The sequence below is a fragment of the Heterocephalus glaber genome, unplaced genomic scaffold (genome assembly GCF_053883595.1).
Source record: "Heterocephalus glaber isolate CG9 unplaced genomic scaffold, H.glaber_assembly_v1.0 deba00001460, whole genome shotgun sequence".
Lineage (NCBI taxonomy): Eukaryota > Metazoa > Chordata > Mammalia > Rodentia > Bathyergidae > Heterocephalus > Heterocephalus glaber.
This window is the reverse complement of record NW_028258307.1, coordinates 506960-525903: the sequence shown is the minus strand read 5'-3', so window position 1 is coordinate 525903 and position 18944 is coordinate 506960. Positions and strand designations below refer to the sequence as shown.

General features: G+C 39.1%; 1 protein-coding gene and 1 pseudogene across 1 annotated transcript; one reads left to right on the top strand and one right to left on the bottom strand.

The window, feature by feature from the left end:
- Nucleotides 1–401: 401 nt before the first annotated feature.
- LOC101711161 (cold shock domain-containing protein E1 pseudogene) lies at nucleotides 402–3341 on the bottom strand (annotated as a pseudogene).
- A 6136-nt stretch (nucleotides 3342–9477) lies between these two features.
- On the top strand, nucleotides 9478–16724 carry LOC101711526 (beta-defensin 109-like; the record flags this gene model as incomplete). Its single annotated transcript, XM_021261130.2, has 1 exon — nucleotides 9478–16724. A coding segment is annotated over one exon (234 nt), but the record flags the coding sequence as incomplete, so codon positions are not given.
- Between the last annotated feature and the right edge of the window lie 2220 nt (nucleotides 16725–18944).

Sequence of the window (18944 nt, the reverse complement as noted above, 5' to 3'; positions counted from 1 at the left end):
GCCTATACAAATTTTTGTAATTTAAAAAATGTCATATAGTCTACCCTCCTATGGTCCTCAGAATTAAAGCATAAGAACAGGAAAGAAAAGGAAAAGAATGCAACTGATTGCTAAGGAACAAAACCTTGCTAGGAGTAACGAAGGTAGAGTATACACTAAATCATCCAGTGCAGAACTTCACAGGGCCAACAGGTAATGGTCTATTTTCTCTTATACAGGCAAAGTGGTTTTTGCAATTACCAATTGTATTAAATGCACCCAATAAAGCTCCTAAAAGTGATACTATAAGGCACCACCTTAAATTCTCCAGGCTGCAACTATGTATAATTTTAAAATTGTTTCTTAAATTTATTTATTTTTTAAACATAACATGATGAAGGTGTTAAAACTGGTGTAATACCTCAATAGAATAAGTTTTCCAGATATTGGGAAGGATGAAGAGGGAGATATTCAGACTCCTTCACCAGAATCTCCCCAGCTTGATCATAGTGGATTAAGGATGTGCTTTGTGGATGTGGGTAGTCAATGACTCCAGCTTGATGGATCTTTCTTTCTGCACCAAATCCCATTGAGTTAGCTGGTCCCCTTGGCTGACAAAGAACCATTAGGTGAGGAGCACTGGCATGATCCACAGTGATGTTCTTTAAGCGATTGACCAACTGATCAGGTTGGGGGGCTGCAATAGCAGTGGCGCCCTTGCAGACTTGCCAAATATTACAGGCAGTGCACTTGCCAGTGCGTTGGGTAAGAATCACCAAGAACTCCACCTCATCTCCTGCCTGTAGCTCAATGCCATGCTGAACTTCTTTCACATGGAAAAAGAGCTTCTTGGTATCTCCTACTTCATAGTTAATGAAGCCAAACTGATCTTTCACACACTCCATGGTGGCCCTATGTAGGGGTGTGATGTTATGGGCCATAGTCTGTGTATTTTGGCCCAGGACTTGCAACTAGAACTTAACACTCTCCCCTTCTTCAGGCAATCACCCTTGTTAGGCATCCAACTATTCCAAATGGATACACCTCACCTTTCACATCCCCCTCCTCCACAATCTGTCATTTCTTGATACTCAGTCTGTGTTGGATCAACACTCCTCAGAGGACTTTACTAGAGTAGATGGTGGAATCAGCTTCCTCAGTAATACCATTCACTGAGTGAATTTTGTTTACTTTTTCAGCACTGACTTTGTTGCCTTTGCCTTTGGACAAGCTGTATTCAACCATGTCTCCCAGTTACAGGTTATCAACATCACCAGAGATTTCACTGTAATGGAAAAAGATTTCCTTACCATGTTTGGCTGTTTCAATAAATCCAAAATTATCTTTCAGAGTTGCCACATAACCCAAGAGCCTCTTGGAATTGGAATTGTGAACTAAGAGTTGCACACAGGTTGCAATCTGATGCCCAGGCCTCTATTTGTCACTAATACTAAATTCAACCTTATCTCCTATCTGAGGAGAAGTAGAACCTTCCACATCCTTGCTTGAAAAGCAATAGTCAGTTTCACTCCACAGTCATCATAAGCAATAATGCCATCCTCAGCCTCCTTCTCCGTGGCTTTGTTAGGGCTAGTGGTTTTAGGATTGGAAAAACTGGCTTCTTTTTCTACAGTGCCCAGAAAACAATGATCTGAATGAGAATGGAACAAAACCATGCCCTTGGCAGGTTTTTTAATCCTATTAGCATGATTTCTTTGGGGAGAGAGCACATCAGGGACCACAGTAAACTCTACTTCATCTGCAATATGAAGCTGGTTCCCATCCAGAATTTCACTGACATGGAAGAACAGACGAGCATCCCGATCCACACAGTTGATGAAACCAAACCCATTTCTCATGGCAGTGATTACACCCATTTCTCTGGCTTCATTAGTGAACTGAAATGTATTTGATAGAACTTCTATGTTGGTTGCTCTTTCTAATTTGTCACGTCAGTCTGTTGAAATGTTAAACATAACAAGGTCACCTTCCAGCAGGGTCACCTTGGATTTTGTATCTTTATCTCCAAAAGGAAGTTCTTTAGGCATCACAAAATCAACTTTGATTCATCCTGGCAGTGGGTCATTCTGGTTTTTACTGGGTACTTTTGGGATAACTTTGGTTACAGTTCCCTCAAAATGCTGATATCTTCAAAAATGACTGTTGCTTGCACTAATCTGACATCTGTTGCAACTTCTTTACCATTTCTGTCTTTAATTGTGAATTCCACATCATCTCCAGGTTGCAAGGTTTCCAGGTCACCTTTGAACTCACTGTACTGGAAGAATGTCTCTTTTACCACATTGTCTCTTTCAATAAAGCCCAATGCCTCCTTCATGGCACAAACTACCTCCTGACAGCAGGCTTGTTTCTTTTTCAACAGCATAATGTTACGAGCACTTACAGCATCAATATGTTTGCTGTTATCAATTACAAAGTTTATCTCCAGTTTCCAGCTGAAAATTCCCTTCAACATCTTCAGGGGTGTAATTCAGGTAAAACACTTCCCCATTACGTTTGTAGCATACACTCCCTGTTGGACTCTGACCGGGGGCAGCTGGAGATTTATTCTCTAAGTTGTGAGAAACAGCACACACAACTTGTCCATTCATTTGTTCTTCAGGGTGGATTTCTGGTTTCATCTTCACTAATTTAATAGCAATTGGTTTGGCAGTCTGCCTGTCAGATGAATCTTCGAATTCAACATTATCTCCTACTTTTACGTCCTGCAGGTTGCCATTATATTGTGAACAGTGGAAGAAAAGTCTAGCTTGATGTTCTGAACACTGAATAAACTCATAAGAGGTTAACAGTTTTTCAATAACCCCAGTTTCACGAAGTGCTGCTGAAGTACCACTGGGGTACCCATTATGGCCATTGTTGTGGAGAAGGTTTGGATCAAAGGCGATCTCACAGTGATAATCAAATATTGCATTTTCAGTAGTATTAACTGATTCTTCTTTTTCAGCACAAGTTTCAAAGGGTGAAAGTTGCTAGTATTTAAAAAAAAAAGCAAGAGAAAATGATCTACCAAGCTAATAAAGAATACAACTGCTGCTGCACCGGGCAATCTCACAGTACAGCACTGAAGAAAACAAAAGACTACTAGCAGTGTTGGGAAGTGTTCTTTCAAAGCTGTTGAGTAGGCACAAACTTCTTGTTTCAGATCAAGTGCTGTGTCTTCAACTTAAGTGTACTCTTCTTTGGTCTTGTTGGTTGTTACAAGGTTTGTTCCTTGCCTGATCTGAACTTGAAGCAGCAGTTTCAGGAGGTAAAGTCTGTTCTGTTACACTTCATACCCAACTGCTCAGCGCCCCCTCTCCAGCACCATCATAAGCAGCATGGCCTGGTACATAGGGCATTATCATTTACTTGTAGAAACTGACTAATTTCTTCTTTAATTTCCTCTGCGACCCATTGATTGTTCAGGAGAGTGGCATTCAATTTCCATGTGTTTGTGGGGGTTTTGCAGTTTCTTATGCTATTGATTTCCAATTTTATTGCACTATGGTCTGATACTATACCTGGGGTAACTTCAATTCTTTTACATTTACTTAAACATGTCCTATGAGCTAGCATGTAGTCTATTTTGGAGAATGACCCATGTGCAGCTGAAAAGAATGTGTATTCTGATTTTGTGGGGTGGAATACTCTAAACATCTATTAATTTCATTTGTTCAATAACTTGGTTCAGTTCTATAATTTCATTGTTAATTTTTTGTCTGGATGATCTGTGTATTTGTGATAGTGGGGTATTGAGGTCTCCAACTACAATTGTATTAGTGCTTATTTGGTTTTTCATGTCCATTAATATTTATTTTGTATAGTTGAGGGGATTCACATTTGTTGCATATATATTTATGATTGTGATCTCTTCCTCTTGGACTGTTCCCTTCACAAGGATGTAGTGACCATCTTTGTTTCTCTTAATTAGTTTTGGTTTGAAATCTTCTTTGTCTGCAAATAAGATTGCTACCCCTGCTTTTTTCTGGGTTCTTGTGGTGTGGGGAGAACTGTTTTCCATCCTTTTACTTTCAGTCTATGAATTTCTTTTTGAGTTAGGTGTGTTTCTTGTATACAGCATATTGTTAGATTTTGCTTCTTAATCTATTCTACCAGTCTATTTCTTCTGATTGGTGAATTGAGGGCATTAACATTGATGGTTATAATTGATAGATATTGATTCATCCTTGTCATGATGTTTCACATTTGTTGGCTCTTCTATTTTTTATTTTTCCTCCTTTCCCTTTAGTTTCTTGCCTTGCCTGGTGGCTTCCCTCTGTTGGGCCTCATGGAGTTGTGACCTTCATTGTCTTTTTCTAGGATATTGTTTAGAATTGTTTGAAGTGCCGGTTTGGTGTTCATGAAATTTCTCAGGTGTTCTTTGGTATGGAAGTATCTAATTTCCCCATTGATTTTGAAAGACAGACACTAGAAGATTTTTCTATTAAGATAATGAACAACCAGCCCTACCAGGGAACCCCAGACATGGAGATGAGGCTGCAGAATTCCTACCTCTGTCAAATAAACGGTTGCAGCTTTGCCACTCCAGTATCAGAGATGTCACCTTCCCTAATTCTGGACATGCTTTGTCTCACAAACACATTCCTCTGAGCACATCCACACCCAGAAACTACCTGTTTCTGCACAGCCCCTATCCACAACTCAGACACTGGAGATATTGTTACATTGAGGTCACAGACCATTCCTCTGAGCTAAGGTCTCTCTGTGCATGCTTGTGCTACATTTACCAGCTTAGACACCATAGGGAATTGACTTAGGCATCACATAAGGCAGCCACTATGGCTGTGCATGCTACAAATCATACTTCTGGCACCAGTGCTACTCTCCACATCTCTATAGTGAGCTAACACTAGCCTGGCATTTTGCACTCAATTCCTTCTATGCATAACTATGCTACAGATATAAATCTCAGTCACATGGAGTTCTACACTTCATCCAACCCTGCAGATACTGTAACTGCATTCATGTTCCTGCTCTTGACTTCAGCTTCTTGCCTCTTCAAAAGCAGCCTTAGTTCACATACTATTACCAACATGGCAGCAAGGTGCCTGTGCCCTGAATGTGCATGCCATTACCAGTCCAGAACCCCAGTATTGTAGTCAACACACAATCAGATGCTACAAGTGTGGGCTTTGTGTCCACTTTACTGAGTCCACAGATAAGACACCAGGGCCACCACCAATGCCAAGTAAATAGGCAACCCAGTGCAAGAGAGATTTCCTGGACAGATTTGTCTGCTTTTTTGGAACAAAAGTAACTGAGGGGACCCTAACAGCCATTGGTGCCATTGTGGACATCTAGAGCATTGGCTGCCATGGGACTCTGCAGTATTCAGCAATGGTGACCTCTGACAGGGCTGCACAGAAGCATCATTGCTGCATTCTCACCAATGCAATAGCTACTGATCCCCATCCAGCTGGTGTCCTCGTACCATTCTACAGAGAAGGACTATCTTAGGCAGTGAAGTCTGAAGAAGGTCACCACCCCATCAAAAGGGCAGACTTCAATATAAGACAACAAAAACATTAAAAAGCCATGGAAATAAAATGCTATTAAAAGAGCAAATGATTTTTCAGTATCTGACCCCAAATGTATGAACTATATGATTAAGAATCCAAAATAATAGCTGTAAGTAAGTTCAGGAAACATCAAGAAAATATAGAGAAACAGTTGAACAAAAACAGAAAATAAATAGTGAGTAAAATGTGATATTTAACAGAGAAAATGAAATCACAAAAAATTTCTGGACATGAATATAATGGGTGAAATGAACAACGTAACAAGGAGCTTTCTACATTAATTTGCAGAAGAAAGAGTGAATACAAAGACAGATCATCCAGAAAAAAATCAGTAATGAAATGTAAAGGTTGAACTACACCTTCAATCAAACATGCTTTACATACATCTAGAGAAGATTCCACTCAACAGCAGCAAAATACTCATTATTCTCAAGTGCATGTGGATCTCCATAAGAGATTCTATGTAACACAATAAAACAATTCTTAAAAACATAATGTTGAAATCTTCAAGTAGTATTTCAGTAGAAATCATTGCTAGAAGAAAGTATTGAAAATTCTTGTATGTATGGTCATTACACACCATGTTCTTGAAAAAGCATGGGTCAATAATGAAAAATAAAAATGTCTAGAGGAAAGCCAAAATGGAAGTGCAACATTCCAGATTTTATGAGATGCAACAAAAAGTTTTTAGGAAAATTTCACAGCAATAAATACCTTTATCAATAAGTGTTCCTGAACACTGAGATGGCCATGAGGACTTCCAGAAAGGGGTGGTCTAACTGTATTTGTTTCAAGGGACACGTAGCGGAACGTTGGGAGTTATTGTGGTCACCTAAGAAAGTTAAAAATGACTCTATAAAAGAAAGAAAATATGATCTGGTCTCCTTTCTGGAAGCTAATTTGGCTGGGATATAAAAAACTAGAGGTTGGGGTGGCCTGGGAAATTTTAAAGGGAATCTCTATTACCCCATTGGGCTGATACTTAATGTAACTAAAACCATAGATCTAACTTTGAGATTTTATACCTGCCAAGTTCTATCTTATCACAGTTAAAATAGTCAAAGACAACTCTCACAGGTGGAAAATCCCCAAACCCAGTTCAGGTTACTCTAACTCTCCTTGTGTCAGCTGGAATGATGTCTGATCAATCACCCAATATCAGGGATGGACAGCAGGTGACAATTGGGAAACACCAAGTGTGAAACCCCCAAAAGGTGGATTACACACATCCAAGGGCTCTCCTCCAAATAACTGCCAAGACCTAGAATACTCATAGTTATCAACAACCCAGCCATTCTAGACCAAGACAAAGTGGCTCCTTGAGAATACAGGTTAGGAACAAATGTCACAGGATCAGATGCTGTAGGCAGGTTTGGCCTTAGGGTTAAATGTAACAGTTAACAGCTACTCCAGCCTTAGATCCTAACTCACAGAAAAATGATCCTACAAAGATAAAAGCAGTTAAAATAAGGAACCTAAGATAGACTTTAGAGATTGAGACAGGATGAGGGGTGATGGATGCCTGGGTTGAGTGGGTAAAAGTTTCAGTGCAAACTCTTTGCAACAATGACTGCTGTGTCACAGCCACAGGAGGCTCCTTTCCCTGTAGGATGGGACACTGATCCTGATGAAATGTGTTGTAAGCTGACCTTACATTAGGAAAAGGGCGCTCGGGGAAATGAGACTTCTAAGAGTCTGTTACTGCTTTTCCTTGTGCCAAGGGAAATGGATCAAAAGGAGATCCTTCCTTTTTCATAGGGAATGTGAATTACTCTTCTTGTCTCTCTAGGTGGGAAGAACAATTCACTGAACCCATAGGAGGCTGGACTACCTGCACCCATATCCTAAATGTCACTGGTTGGCCAAGCAACTATGCATCTAATTCCCCAGGCTGATGTCTGGTGGTATTTTAAAAAAAGAAACCTCTGTGGTTTGCTACCACCAAATTTGAGTAGGATGTGTGCCTTAGTCCAGCTGGCTATCCCTTTAACACTGGTGTTCTGTCAGGTCTCAACACAAGAGACTTCTCAAACTCAAAGACCTTTACCAGGATCCTCTAACACTCATGCATATGTTGATTCAATCGGGGTGCCCAGAGGAGTTCCCAATACATTTAAGGCACAAAATCAGATAGCTTCTGGTGGCCCACCATTAATAAAAATGTAAATTAGATTAATTATATATAATAATCAACAGATTCATCAACTATATGAGAGAGGGCCTACAAGGAGTATCCAGCCAGCTAAATGCCATCAGTCAGATGGTCTGGAAAAATAGACTTACACTAGCTATGATGCTAACATAAAAAAGGTGTCAATGTCATGCTGAGTGGGAAATATGTCATTCCCAATAATACAGCTCCAGGTGGAATTGTCACAAAACTCTTATAGGGATAAACAATGTTGGCCAATAAATTGACAAAACATGTTAAAATTGTTGATCCATTCATGGAGTAGTTAAAAGCCATGGTTTTAAAAAGTGAAAAGTGATGATAACCTCAATCTTCACTTCTCTTACGATTGTGACAGGAGTCTTGACTACAGTAGAGTGCTACATTATCTACTGCATCCAAAGATTAGCACCAAGATTGATGAAAACAACAGTAAATATGACTTAGAAACAAAAAAATCTAAATAAAGATAAAATAACTAAAAAGTTACGAAAAGGGGGAAATCATAAGAAAAATGTAAGTAGTTCATTTTTAAAGATTAAATAATGAACAATGAGTAAAAAAATTACTGGCTGTTTTCTAACTGTCCAACAGAGTTTATGCACTTACAGAGACTCTAGGCAGGTAGGGCCTTGAGGGAAAGATAAAAATAATGAGTAAGAGAAGCCTGGTAAAAGGTAAGCCTGAGTATAGTAATTGCAAGGTGGTCCAAGGTCACCTGAAACATCTGGTTCTTGGAAACAACTGGCCCACCTATGAGCACATGAAGATTTGGAGGGACATCTAGACACAAGCCATAGCACTGCACAGTATTGTTCCATGAAACTTTGAAATTAGCCCTATGGTAAGGGAGAGAGTGAAAAAAGGATACGGAAAAGGTAAAGTATCATTTAAAAACAAGAATTTCCAGTTGAGTTGTAAAAGAAGTTGATGCAAGACAATTGCAATATGATGCATGTTAACCTGTAACCTGACCATAGCTTACAAGCCATGCATTCTGCTTTATTTTTATCTAAAATAATTTTTATCTCACCTTATTTCTTATAAAATTAATTTATTTTCCAATTTGCTTTTTCTACAAAATCCTCCCTTTTTGTTCTCTAAATAAACTTAGCAGATGACCTTAAAGTTGCTATTCTATATATGCAGTGGCTTCACCATACATTTTGTTATCTTTTGCATTCTCATCATTCTGAAATCAGTTCAAATGCTGTCTCCTAAAGCATTCTGTGCCCCTTCTACCAATTCCATATTTCAAAATGTATCTGGTCCATTATTGTGTTTTATGTTTTAAGCACTTACAGCTTTCTAGTTTTGTATGGTTAGTTTTAGTTTTGTATAGTTAGAATTTTGTTCATTGAATATATATTCTGTGTCATTAAGGAAGGTTTTTTCCATTCTATTTTTTTATTCTTATAAAGAAAAATGTCTGGAAAAGAGCACTCAGTAAATACTTGGTGAAAATTTATATAATAGAATAAAGTAATGAAGAAATTAATGAATTTAGGACATATTTTGTCTACCCAACATTAGTTCTACTTTTATATTTATCAAAATATTTTTGAAACTTTAATTAGACATCCTGAGTTTATTAGACAGCAAATGAAGGGGTTGTCAGTACCTGAGCAGTTCTGTACAGAGTAAAGAGAGCAAACTTAGAAGGTTGATACAGTTGATAATTAAATCTTTCAACTGGGTTTTTCCCCATACAGAAACTCATACCAGAATTATTCTGTTCTCATACATAAGAGTTGTTATGGCTTTAACATTCCATCCACAGGCTGACCATTTCACCAGATTTCTTCTTCTGCCGTTAGAAGTGGTTTGGGTCCTGCTGAAAGCCACTGTGTCAATCTATCAGGCATCTGCAGAAGAACCACCTGCAAACTAACAGAAGATGAAATTGGTGGCTGCCGGAGAAGGTGGAAATGCTGTAGACCATGGTGGATTCTTATACCTATTCCAACACCGGTTATCTTTTCAGACTATCAAGAACCTGTTAAGCCTAGGATAAAATGAAACCATCAAAACCATCAAAAGGAAAGTTCCATGTCTCTAAGAACAATAAACATGCAGGTGAAACATTTCCAGCTCTTTTGCCAGCTTTCATTTGCTGACATCAACAACAATAAATAAATTTTGATTTGAAATATAACCAGATGATATTTCTTTATGAATTTTACAAAGATTGTAACACAATCATTAAGAAAGTGTTTCCCTACTATCACAGAAAGACCCAAATGCAAACAAAAAGTTATAATAATGAATGTAAAATTATACAAAACAATTAAATGTACAGAGAAGAAAGCATGGGAAAATAACAAAAATGTAGAAGTGTTCTGGGATATATCAGAGTAGAGGGAGAAATGTAGGGAGAAAGAAGGAAAAGATGAGATAAAGCCAACAAAATTTGGGATAGTATACAAAAAATTTTAACTCCAAGACTTAATCAGAAAGAGATGAAAATGAGGAGAGAGAGGGAGAGAGGCTGAAGAAGAGAGTAGCCTCTGTGATCAATATAATGAGTGTTAGGTGCTGTAAAAGTTCAAACCCAACCAAGCTTTCCTCATGTGACCAAACACTGTAATCATTTAGAGATAATCTCTATTTTACTAGAGTAGACAAAATATTACCCTCCAATGAAATGAGACATTTTAGAGTAAAAATACAGTCACCTATTGAAGTACATGCTGTCAATATCCACTACAAGTTCTGACTTTCTGTTAATCCAGACTGCAGGCTCATTCTCTTCTTTTTATAAGGAAGTCCCATTTTCCTTTGCTGAAAGTGACAAGACTTCAACTGTACATCATGACTCAAACCTATTCTTGGGACAAGTCTTAGTTTACATCGTCAGTAAGATTTTGAGGACTATAAAAATGATTGGACACTGAGGAGTCACGTTCTTTCTGCCTAGAGTGCAATGTTTATGAAGCATCTAATTTATTTTTAAATTATCAGAGTGTAGTTATTTTCCACATTAATTTAGAACAGCCTTGACTAGAGTTGGGGAAAGAATGCTTAAAGATATTGGGAGTATGTCACAGAACAAGACTAAGTGTGTACATGTGGAGTGACCTTAGTGATTTTCTCTCATTCCTCACTGCTTCCCTCTGCCCTCCCAGCAGAGGACATGGCCAAGGCCCACACCTTAGATGCTCTTATTTCACAAGGTCACCTCTCTCCTTCAGACAGAGGCTATAAACTGAGTACTTTCCAGCTTCTCATTGCTTATCAATATTTGGACTGTACATAATTGGGGGCTCAACTAGACTAACTTCCCGTGAATTCCTCTGAGTTGAAGGCTAAAGAACAGAGGCTTACTCTGGACAAACTACAGTGGACCCTCAATTTATGACTGGGATCATATGCAAACAATTTAGGTTATGACTGGAATTTTAGTTTTAACTCATGACCAACATCTTGAGTTATGACCCAAATACCAGTTGCTTGTGTAGTTGTAAACAAGGACTCACAATGCCATAAAAGTGTATGTGAGCATCAACCTGAGCCCAGATGTGCATATTTGTGGATGTGATTTCAGTTAGTGCTTTATATAATCGCTACAATTACTGCTATCAAAATGACCTCCAAAAAAGCTAGAAAAGAAGCTAAGGAAGGAAGATAAAGTAAAGAAAGCAATCACAATAAAAAAGAAGAGGGAAATTGAGGAGAAATATGAGCGTGGTGTTCATGTGACCTATCTTGCTAATATGTACAGCATGTTGAAACCTACCATCTTTGACAATCTTACAGAGAAAAGATTGGTATGAGGAAACTAGTGTTGCTAAAAGTGTTACTCAAATTACTGAGTAACAATGAACAGTGATAGTCAATGTAGAAAGGCTATTATCAGTGTGGATAAATTGAAGGAAGGTGGCAGGTTACAGCCTATCTGCATCTATAATTTTTGAAAAAGCTAGGGCTATAAATGCAGATCTTGTAAAGAATAATATATCAACAAGTGATACTGGTGAACCTTTTGGGCCTTTAAGGGGTGGTTTCACTATTTTAAAGTAATTGGAGTTCATAGCATAACAAGGAATGATGAAGCAGCCAGTGCTAATAAAAGGGCTGCTGAAAATTACATACACCACCTCAAGACAGTGACACAGAGAAATGGCTTTTTCTCTCATTAAATTTTCAACTGAGATGAAGCTGGTCTTTTCTGGAAGAAAATGCCCAGGAGAACATACATTACCCAGGAAGAGAAGAAAATGCCAGGCTACAAGCCTATGAAGGATAGGCTAACCTTATTGCCATTTGCCAATACGTGTGGTGACCTCAAGATAAAGCCTCTCTTGGTTTAGCCCTCTGAACCCCCAAAGTGTTCAGAAAACATAAAGTCATGAAGAATAGGCTAGATGTGGAGATCTAATGCAAAAGCCTGGGTAACAAGGGTACTTTTCATTGAGGGGATCAGGGAGGATTTCTGTCCTACTGTTAAGAAATATCTAGAGAGTTGCACAGAAGATGCTGAATCAGCCTGCTGCAGACAGGCAGGTCTGCACACACCCCACAGAGGTCCCAAGTCATGCAGAACATGCCGAATTAGCCCACTGCAGACAGGCAGATCTGCGCATGCCCTACCAAGGTCCCGAGTCACTTGGAACACACCGAATCAGCCAGCTGCAGACAGGCAGGTCTGCGCATGCCCTACCGAGGTCCCAAGTCATGTGGAACACACCGAATCAGCCAGCACCCTGGCAACAATCCACTGGACTGCCACCCTCACTCCTCTGTACAGCCACCTGGTTCCACACTACAAAGATGGAGAGGTCACCAGACCATGAGACCATGGTACTGAGTCCCACTGCTCCTAGCCCAGAGGTAGGGGCTTCTGAGCCACTGTCCCACTGCACATGGTCCAGAAGAAGGGGCTTCCCGGCCACCATCCCTCCCACTGCTCCCAGCCCAGAGGAAAGGGCTTTTGGGCCATGTTCTGTTCTGCCGCTCCTGGCCCAGAGGAAGGGGCTTCTGGGCCACCATCCCTCCCACTGCTCCAAGCCTAGAGGCAGGGGCTTCGGAGCCACCATCCCACTGCTCCTGGACCAGAGGAAGGGGCTTCCCGGCCACCATCCCTCCTGCTGCTCCCAGCCCACAGGAAAGGGCTTTTGGGCCACCATCCCTACCGCCGCTCCCAGCCCCATCCCACCTCTCCCAGTTCAGAGGAGGTAATCCATGCAGGTGCCAACAGCCCCCCCCACCAGTCAAAATGAGAAAACACTTAAATAAGTCTCAAAACCAGACTTCCAGATCACCTACAGCAACCCCAAAGGGAAATGGGGACAAGGGAAGATATGCATATTCTTCATCTATCCATTAAACTTTGAAACATAGGCCTAAACCAAAATAGTCTGGCAATAAAATGACAGAATTAGGATAGGATTGGCAAGGCAGAAGCAAAATCTTTATATGTGCAAAATCTTTATATGATCATATACAGAGAAAATACTAAAAAAAATCTCTAGGAGCCCCTAGAACTTGTATTTGAATTTAACAGGATTAGAAAACACAAGGTATATATAAAAATTCAGGCCTATATATACTTGCTATAAATGAAGAATTGGATATTGAAATTTAAAAGTTACATAGGAATACAAAAGAACTAGAAAAGTTAAAAGAAAAAAAAAAGAAAAATAGTGTTGGAGGATGTTTAGTACCTAATTTTAAGACTTCCTCAAAAGCTTCAGTAATCAAGGCTGTGTTGGTGTAAGGGAAGACATATAGATCATTGGAATAACACAGAGAATCTAGAAATAGAACCACATATATATGGTCCACTGAGTCTTGAAATATTATTAAACATTAACATTTTATAGAACATAAACTCAATTCAAGAGCAGAGGAAAAGATAATGTTTTCAGCAAATGGCACTAGAACACCTGGTATCTGTATATAAAAAATTAATCTCAACCCTTTATTTCTATAAATAAAAGTAACTTGAAAGGATCTATGAAACTAAACATGAAAGACTAAAACTATAAATCTTTAAGAAGAATTTATGAGGAAAATATTTATGAATTTAGGGTAGGCAAGAACTTCCTAGAATACAAAAGACATAATGTATAAAAGAAAAACATTGACAAAAGCAATTCCATCAAAATTTAGAAGTTTAAATGACATCATCAAAATGAAAAGTAGTCCTTAAACACACCATATTTACAATGCACATAACCTATGACTGGAATATATATAGTACTCTTACAGCTCATTAATAGACAACCCAATTAAAAAGTAGACACAAGAAGATGATAAACAGCCAATACAGCACAAGGAATGGTGTGCAACACTAGAATCAGAAAAATACTAATCAGTACAATAACAAGATTGAATTATACAGTCATTAGGGAGATGAAGTTAAAAGTTTTAAAAGCCTTGTCATGTCTTTTTCTTTTCGTTGGATTCTCCCTTTTTGTGTTTAATTTGTCATGCCCAACGGATTCATTCTGCTGGGTTTCCTGGGGTTGTGATCCTCATTGTCTTTTCCTAGAATGTTGTCTAAAATGTTTTGGGGTCCTGGTTTGGTATTCACGAAGTTCCTAAGGTGCTCTCATGAAAGTATCTTCTTTCTCCATCAATTTTGAAAGATAGTTTTGCAGGGTACATCAGTCTGGGTTGGAGGTGGTTTTCCTTTGTTGCTCCAAGCTCTACTTGCCTTGAGGGTTTGCATTGAGAAGTCTGCTGTGATTCTGATGGGATTTTCTTTGTATGTGATTTGTTTCTTCTCTCTCACTGATTGTAGAACTTTGTTCTTTTGTTGAGTTTCTGGATTCCTAACTATTATATGCCTATGTGTAGATTTTTTTTATCGAGGCTAGTTGGAGTCCCATATGCCTCACTTATCTGTATGTCTAGTTCTTTCCCCCTGCTTGGGAAGTTTTCTGCCATCACTTCTGTGAAGTTATTTTTTTATGTCATCTGCACTCTCTCCTGCTTCTTCATTGACTCCAATCTGTCTTATGTTATTCTTCTTTGCAGCGTGTAGCAGCTGCTGGATTGATTTCTCATGGTCCCTTACAATTTTAAAGCAATTTTTCTTTTCCTGGTCACTAATTGCAATTTTATCTTCTATGTCTGAAATTCTGTCTTCACATTGGTTCATTCTGCTGTGTAGACTTTCAATGGAGTTTTTAATCTCCTGAAAATCTGTTTGTATGTGTTGTATGGATTCCATTTGTTTCCTATTTTGGAATTCCATCATGTTCTTCAGCTTCTCTATTTTTTTTTTTTTTTTTTGCCTGTAGCCTCTCTAGGATCATGTCTTGCACTATGGGCGCAATCTTTGCTGTCATTAGAGAAATTATTTCTGATTTCCTTTTTTTCCAAATCCTCTTTTGTTGCCAGTTCAGGGAGTCCATGTTGTTGAGTATCAGAGTTTTCCATCTCATTTCCCCTTTGGGTTGTTTTATGTGATTTGGAAGTCTGTTTTTGAGGGTTGTTTACAAGTCTTCTCATTTCCACGTTGAGGGGTGGGGATGCTGCTAGCACCCACGTGCCTCACCTCCTCTGCCCTAGGAGTGGTGGAATGGCAGCCGGGGAGTCTCCTCCTGGACACTGGGATTGGGTCACCTCCTCTGCCCTGGGAGTGGTGGAATGGCAGCCGGGGAGTCTCCTCCTGGACACTGGGATTGGATCACCTCCTCTGCCCTGGGAGTGGTGGAATGGTGGCCAGAGAGCCTCCTCCTGTGTGCTCGGATTGGTTCACCTCCTCTGCCCTGGGAGTGGTGGAATGTTGGCTAAGGAAACTCCTCACTGTATGTTCTTGTACCACAAGAGATTTCTTAAGCAAAAACTCTAAGGCCATATGGAGAACCTATGGCATGTGTGTTGTGTCTTTTTCTTTTATGAAAAAATATATTAATGTGTGAGTTGCTTTTTCTGCACTAAACCTCAGGATTCAGGTTCAATTGCAGTGTTGGCATTTTGTGATCTGTAAGTGGGATTTGGGGTTGCAGTGTGGGCACTGGGTTTCTAAAAGCTTCTCCATCACTGCTCTGAGCCTGTAGACAGAGGAATGAATGAGGGGCACACATGTCCCTGTCATTCTGACAAGGTGATACACAGAGTGTGGGCACTGATTGAAGAATTCTGACTGCACCACATGTGGTAGGAAATAAAATATGAATACTTGCTACTAGCTGGATTTTGTTTGTGTAGGAAATGTAAATGAAAGGAGAGGAAATCTTTTTGATACAACAAATGTGTTAAAGATAATATGGGGTCCAAAATCAATCTACCAGAAATACCATACATGAATAATTTCAACACACTAAAACACAATCAAGGATAAAACAATGCCCTTCTGCTGGTTCCCCTCAGGTCCTGTAGCAGGGTCAGATGAAGGACAGGGAGGAGGTGAGAGGTGGGCAGCAGAGGTCTGAAGCATTTCCTTCTTAGGGCTCCTGGGCCAGGGGCATTATGAGCTGAGCTCCACAGGACAGACACATAGGGACAGCAGCAGACCACACTGCTCCACACACAGGGCCCCCATGCCAGGATGAGTCCATTCTGGCTCTCAGGAGAATGAGGACAGTCTCTGCTGGGGGCATTGTCTGGGGGTGGAATGGACAGACAGGGCAGTTTTTGAGTTTCTCTCTGATCATGGAGGATTTACACAATTTCCTCCACTGAACTACTTGTTGTCTAGAGAAGTGCCACTCCATGTTTATATGATTTTTGTTTTTGAAGTTATTGTTTGTTCCATACATTTATTTATTTATTTATTTAATTTTTTTTGCTTAAATTCTTTTATTGGTACATTTTAGGTATACAATACATTTACATTTACCATTGGGTGTTTGTACCTGTACATGATGTATCTTGGTTCTTATTGTTTCCCCATTACCTGTGCACCCTTCACCCCTCCACTCTTCCCTATTTACATACTTCATTTCCATTTTTTTCCTTTCCTCATAATTTTTCCTTTCCATTCTTTCCTTTCCCCATCTCCTCCCACCACCCCTACCCCTTTGGACATTTTCATATTTCAAAGTATCAATTATTAGTTATTAATCCTTTTAGTCCTTATTTACACTCTCAGTTTCTCACACTAGAGAAGCTATTTGGTATTTACACATGTGTGTCTTATTTGTTTCACTTAAGAGTTTGGCCTCAATATGCATCCATTTAGCTATAAATGTCTCTAGTTTCTCATTCTTTATGGCTGAGTAGTAGTACTCCATTTTATAAAAATCCACATCTTCTTTATCTAGTTTCCAGTTGATGGGCACTTGGGCTGTTTCCAAGCTTTACCTATTACAAACTGTGCCACAATAAACATGGGTACACATATATCTCTGTGGTATGATTCTTTTACTTCTTTTGGAAAAATACCCAGCAGGGGCATAGCTGGGTCAAATGGGACCTCCAGCCCTAGTTCTTTGAGGTATCTCCATACTGATTTCTATAGTGGTTGCACCAGTCTGCACTCCCACCAACAATGGAGAAGGGTTCCTTTCTCTCCACACCCCCACCAGCATTTGTTACTGGTTGATTTCTTGATAGCAACCAGTCTTTCTGGGGTGAGGTGGAATCATACTGTTGTTTTCATCTGCATCTCTTGAATGAAGAGTGATGTTGAACATTTTTTCATAGGTTTATTTGCTGCTTTTACTTCTTTGTCTGAGCAATGTCTGTTCATTTCAGATGCCCATTTTTGAATTGGGTCTTTGAATTTGAGGGGGTCTGATTTTTTTCAGTTCTTTATATATTCTAGATGGTAGCCCTTTGTCTGAGATACTGCTGCTAAAATTTTTTCCCACATTGTAGGTTGTCTCTTAGCTCTGTTGGTGGTTTCTCTTGTAGTACAGAAGCTTTTTAATACGATGAAATCCCAGTTGTTGATTCTTTCTGCTAGTTCCCGTGCTATTGAGGTTTTGTTCATAAAGTCTTTTCCTTTGCCAATACCTTCAAGATTTCTACCTAACTTATCTTCCAGCAAGTTTAGTGTTTCTGTCTTAATATTTACAGCTTTAATCCACTTAGATCTTAGTTTAGTGCATGGTGATAGACATGGGTCTAGTTTCAATCCATGGCAGGTTGAAATCCAGTTTTTTCAACACCATTTATTAAATAGGCTATCTTTCCTCCAATGAGGGTGGTTGGCTCCTTTATCAAAGATAAGGTGGCTGAGTATGTCTGAAGTTGTTTCTGCATCTTCGAATTATTCCACTGATCCTCAGGTCTGTTTCTTTGCCAGTACCATGCTGTTTTAATCACAGTAGCTTTGTAGTATAGCTTCAAGTTCGGTATTGTGATACCCCCAGCCATGTCTCTGTTGCCCAGAATTGCTTTTGCTATTCTAGGTCTCTTCTGGTTCAAAATAAATTTTTGGATTTTTTTCTCTAGTTCTGTGAAGTATATTGTTGGAATTTTAATTGACATTGCATTAGATCTATACAGCAGTTTTGGAAGTATGGCCATTTTCACTATATTGGCTCTTCTTACCCAGGAACAAGGGATGTCTTTCCATTTTCTTATATCCTCCTTGATCTCCTTTTTCAGGGTGCTGTAGTTTTCAGTGTAGAGATCTTTTTCTTCCTTTGTAAGATTGATTCCTGGATACTTCATTTTTTTGGATGCTATTGTAAAAGGAATTGTTTCTCTAATTTCTCTCTCAATGAGTCTGCTATTTTTGTATAAGAAGGTTATTGTTTTGTGAGTGTTGACCTTACATCCAGCTACTCTACTGAATCTGTCAATTACGTCTAGAAGTGTTTTGGTAGAGATTTTTGGGTCTTCTATGTAAGGTTCATATCATCAGCAAATAATGAGAGTTTAACTTTTTCCTTTACTATCTTTATTCCTTTTATTTCTTTTCTTGTGTAATTGCTGTGGCTAATGTTTCCAAAACTATATTGAACAGGAGTGGTGATAGTGGGCATTCTTCTCTTGTTCCTGATTTTACCGTGAAAGTTTTCAGGTTTTGACCATTTACTATGATGTTGGGTGTTGGTTTTCATAGATAGCCTTAATCCATTTGAGATAAAGACCTTCTATTCCAATTTTCTGTATGGTTTTTATCATGAATGGGTGTTGGATTTTGTCAAATGCCTTTTCTGCATCTATTGAGATGATAATATGGTTTTTGTCCTTGACTCTGTTTATATAATGCATTACATTTATTGATTTATGTATGTTGAACCATCCTTACATCCCTGGGATAAATCCAACTTGGTCAGGGTGTATGATCTTCTTGATGACCCTCTGTATTCTGTTTGCCAGTATCTTGTTGAGGATTTTTGCATCTA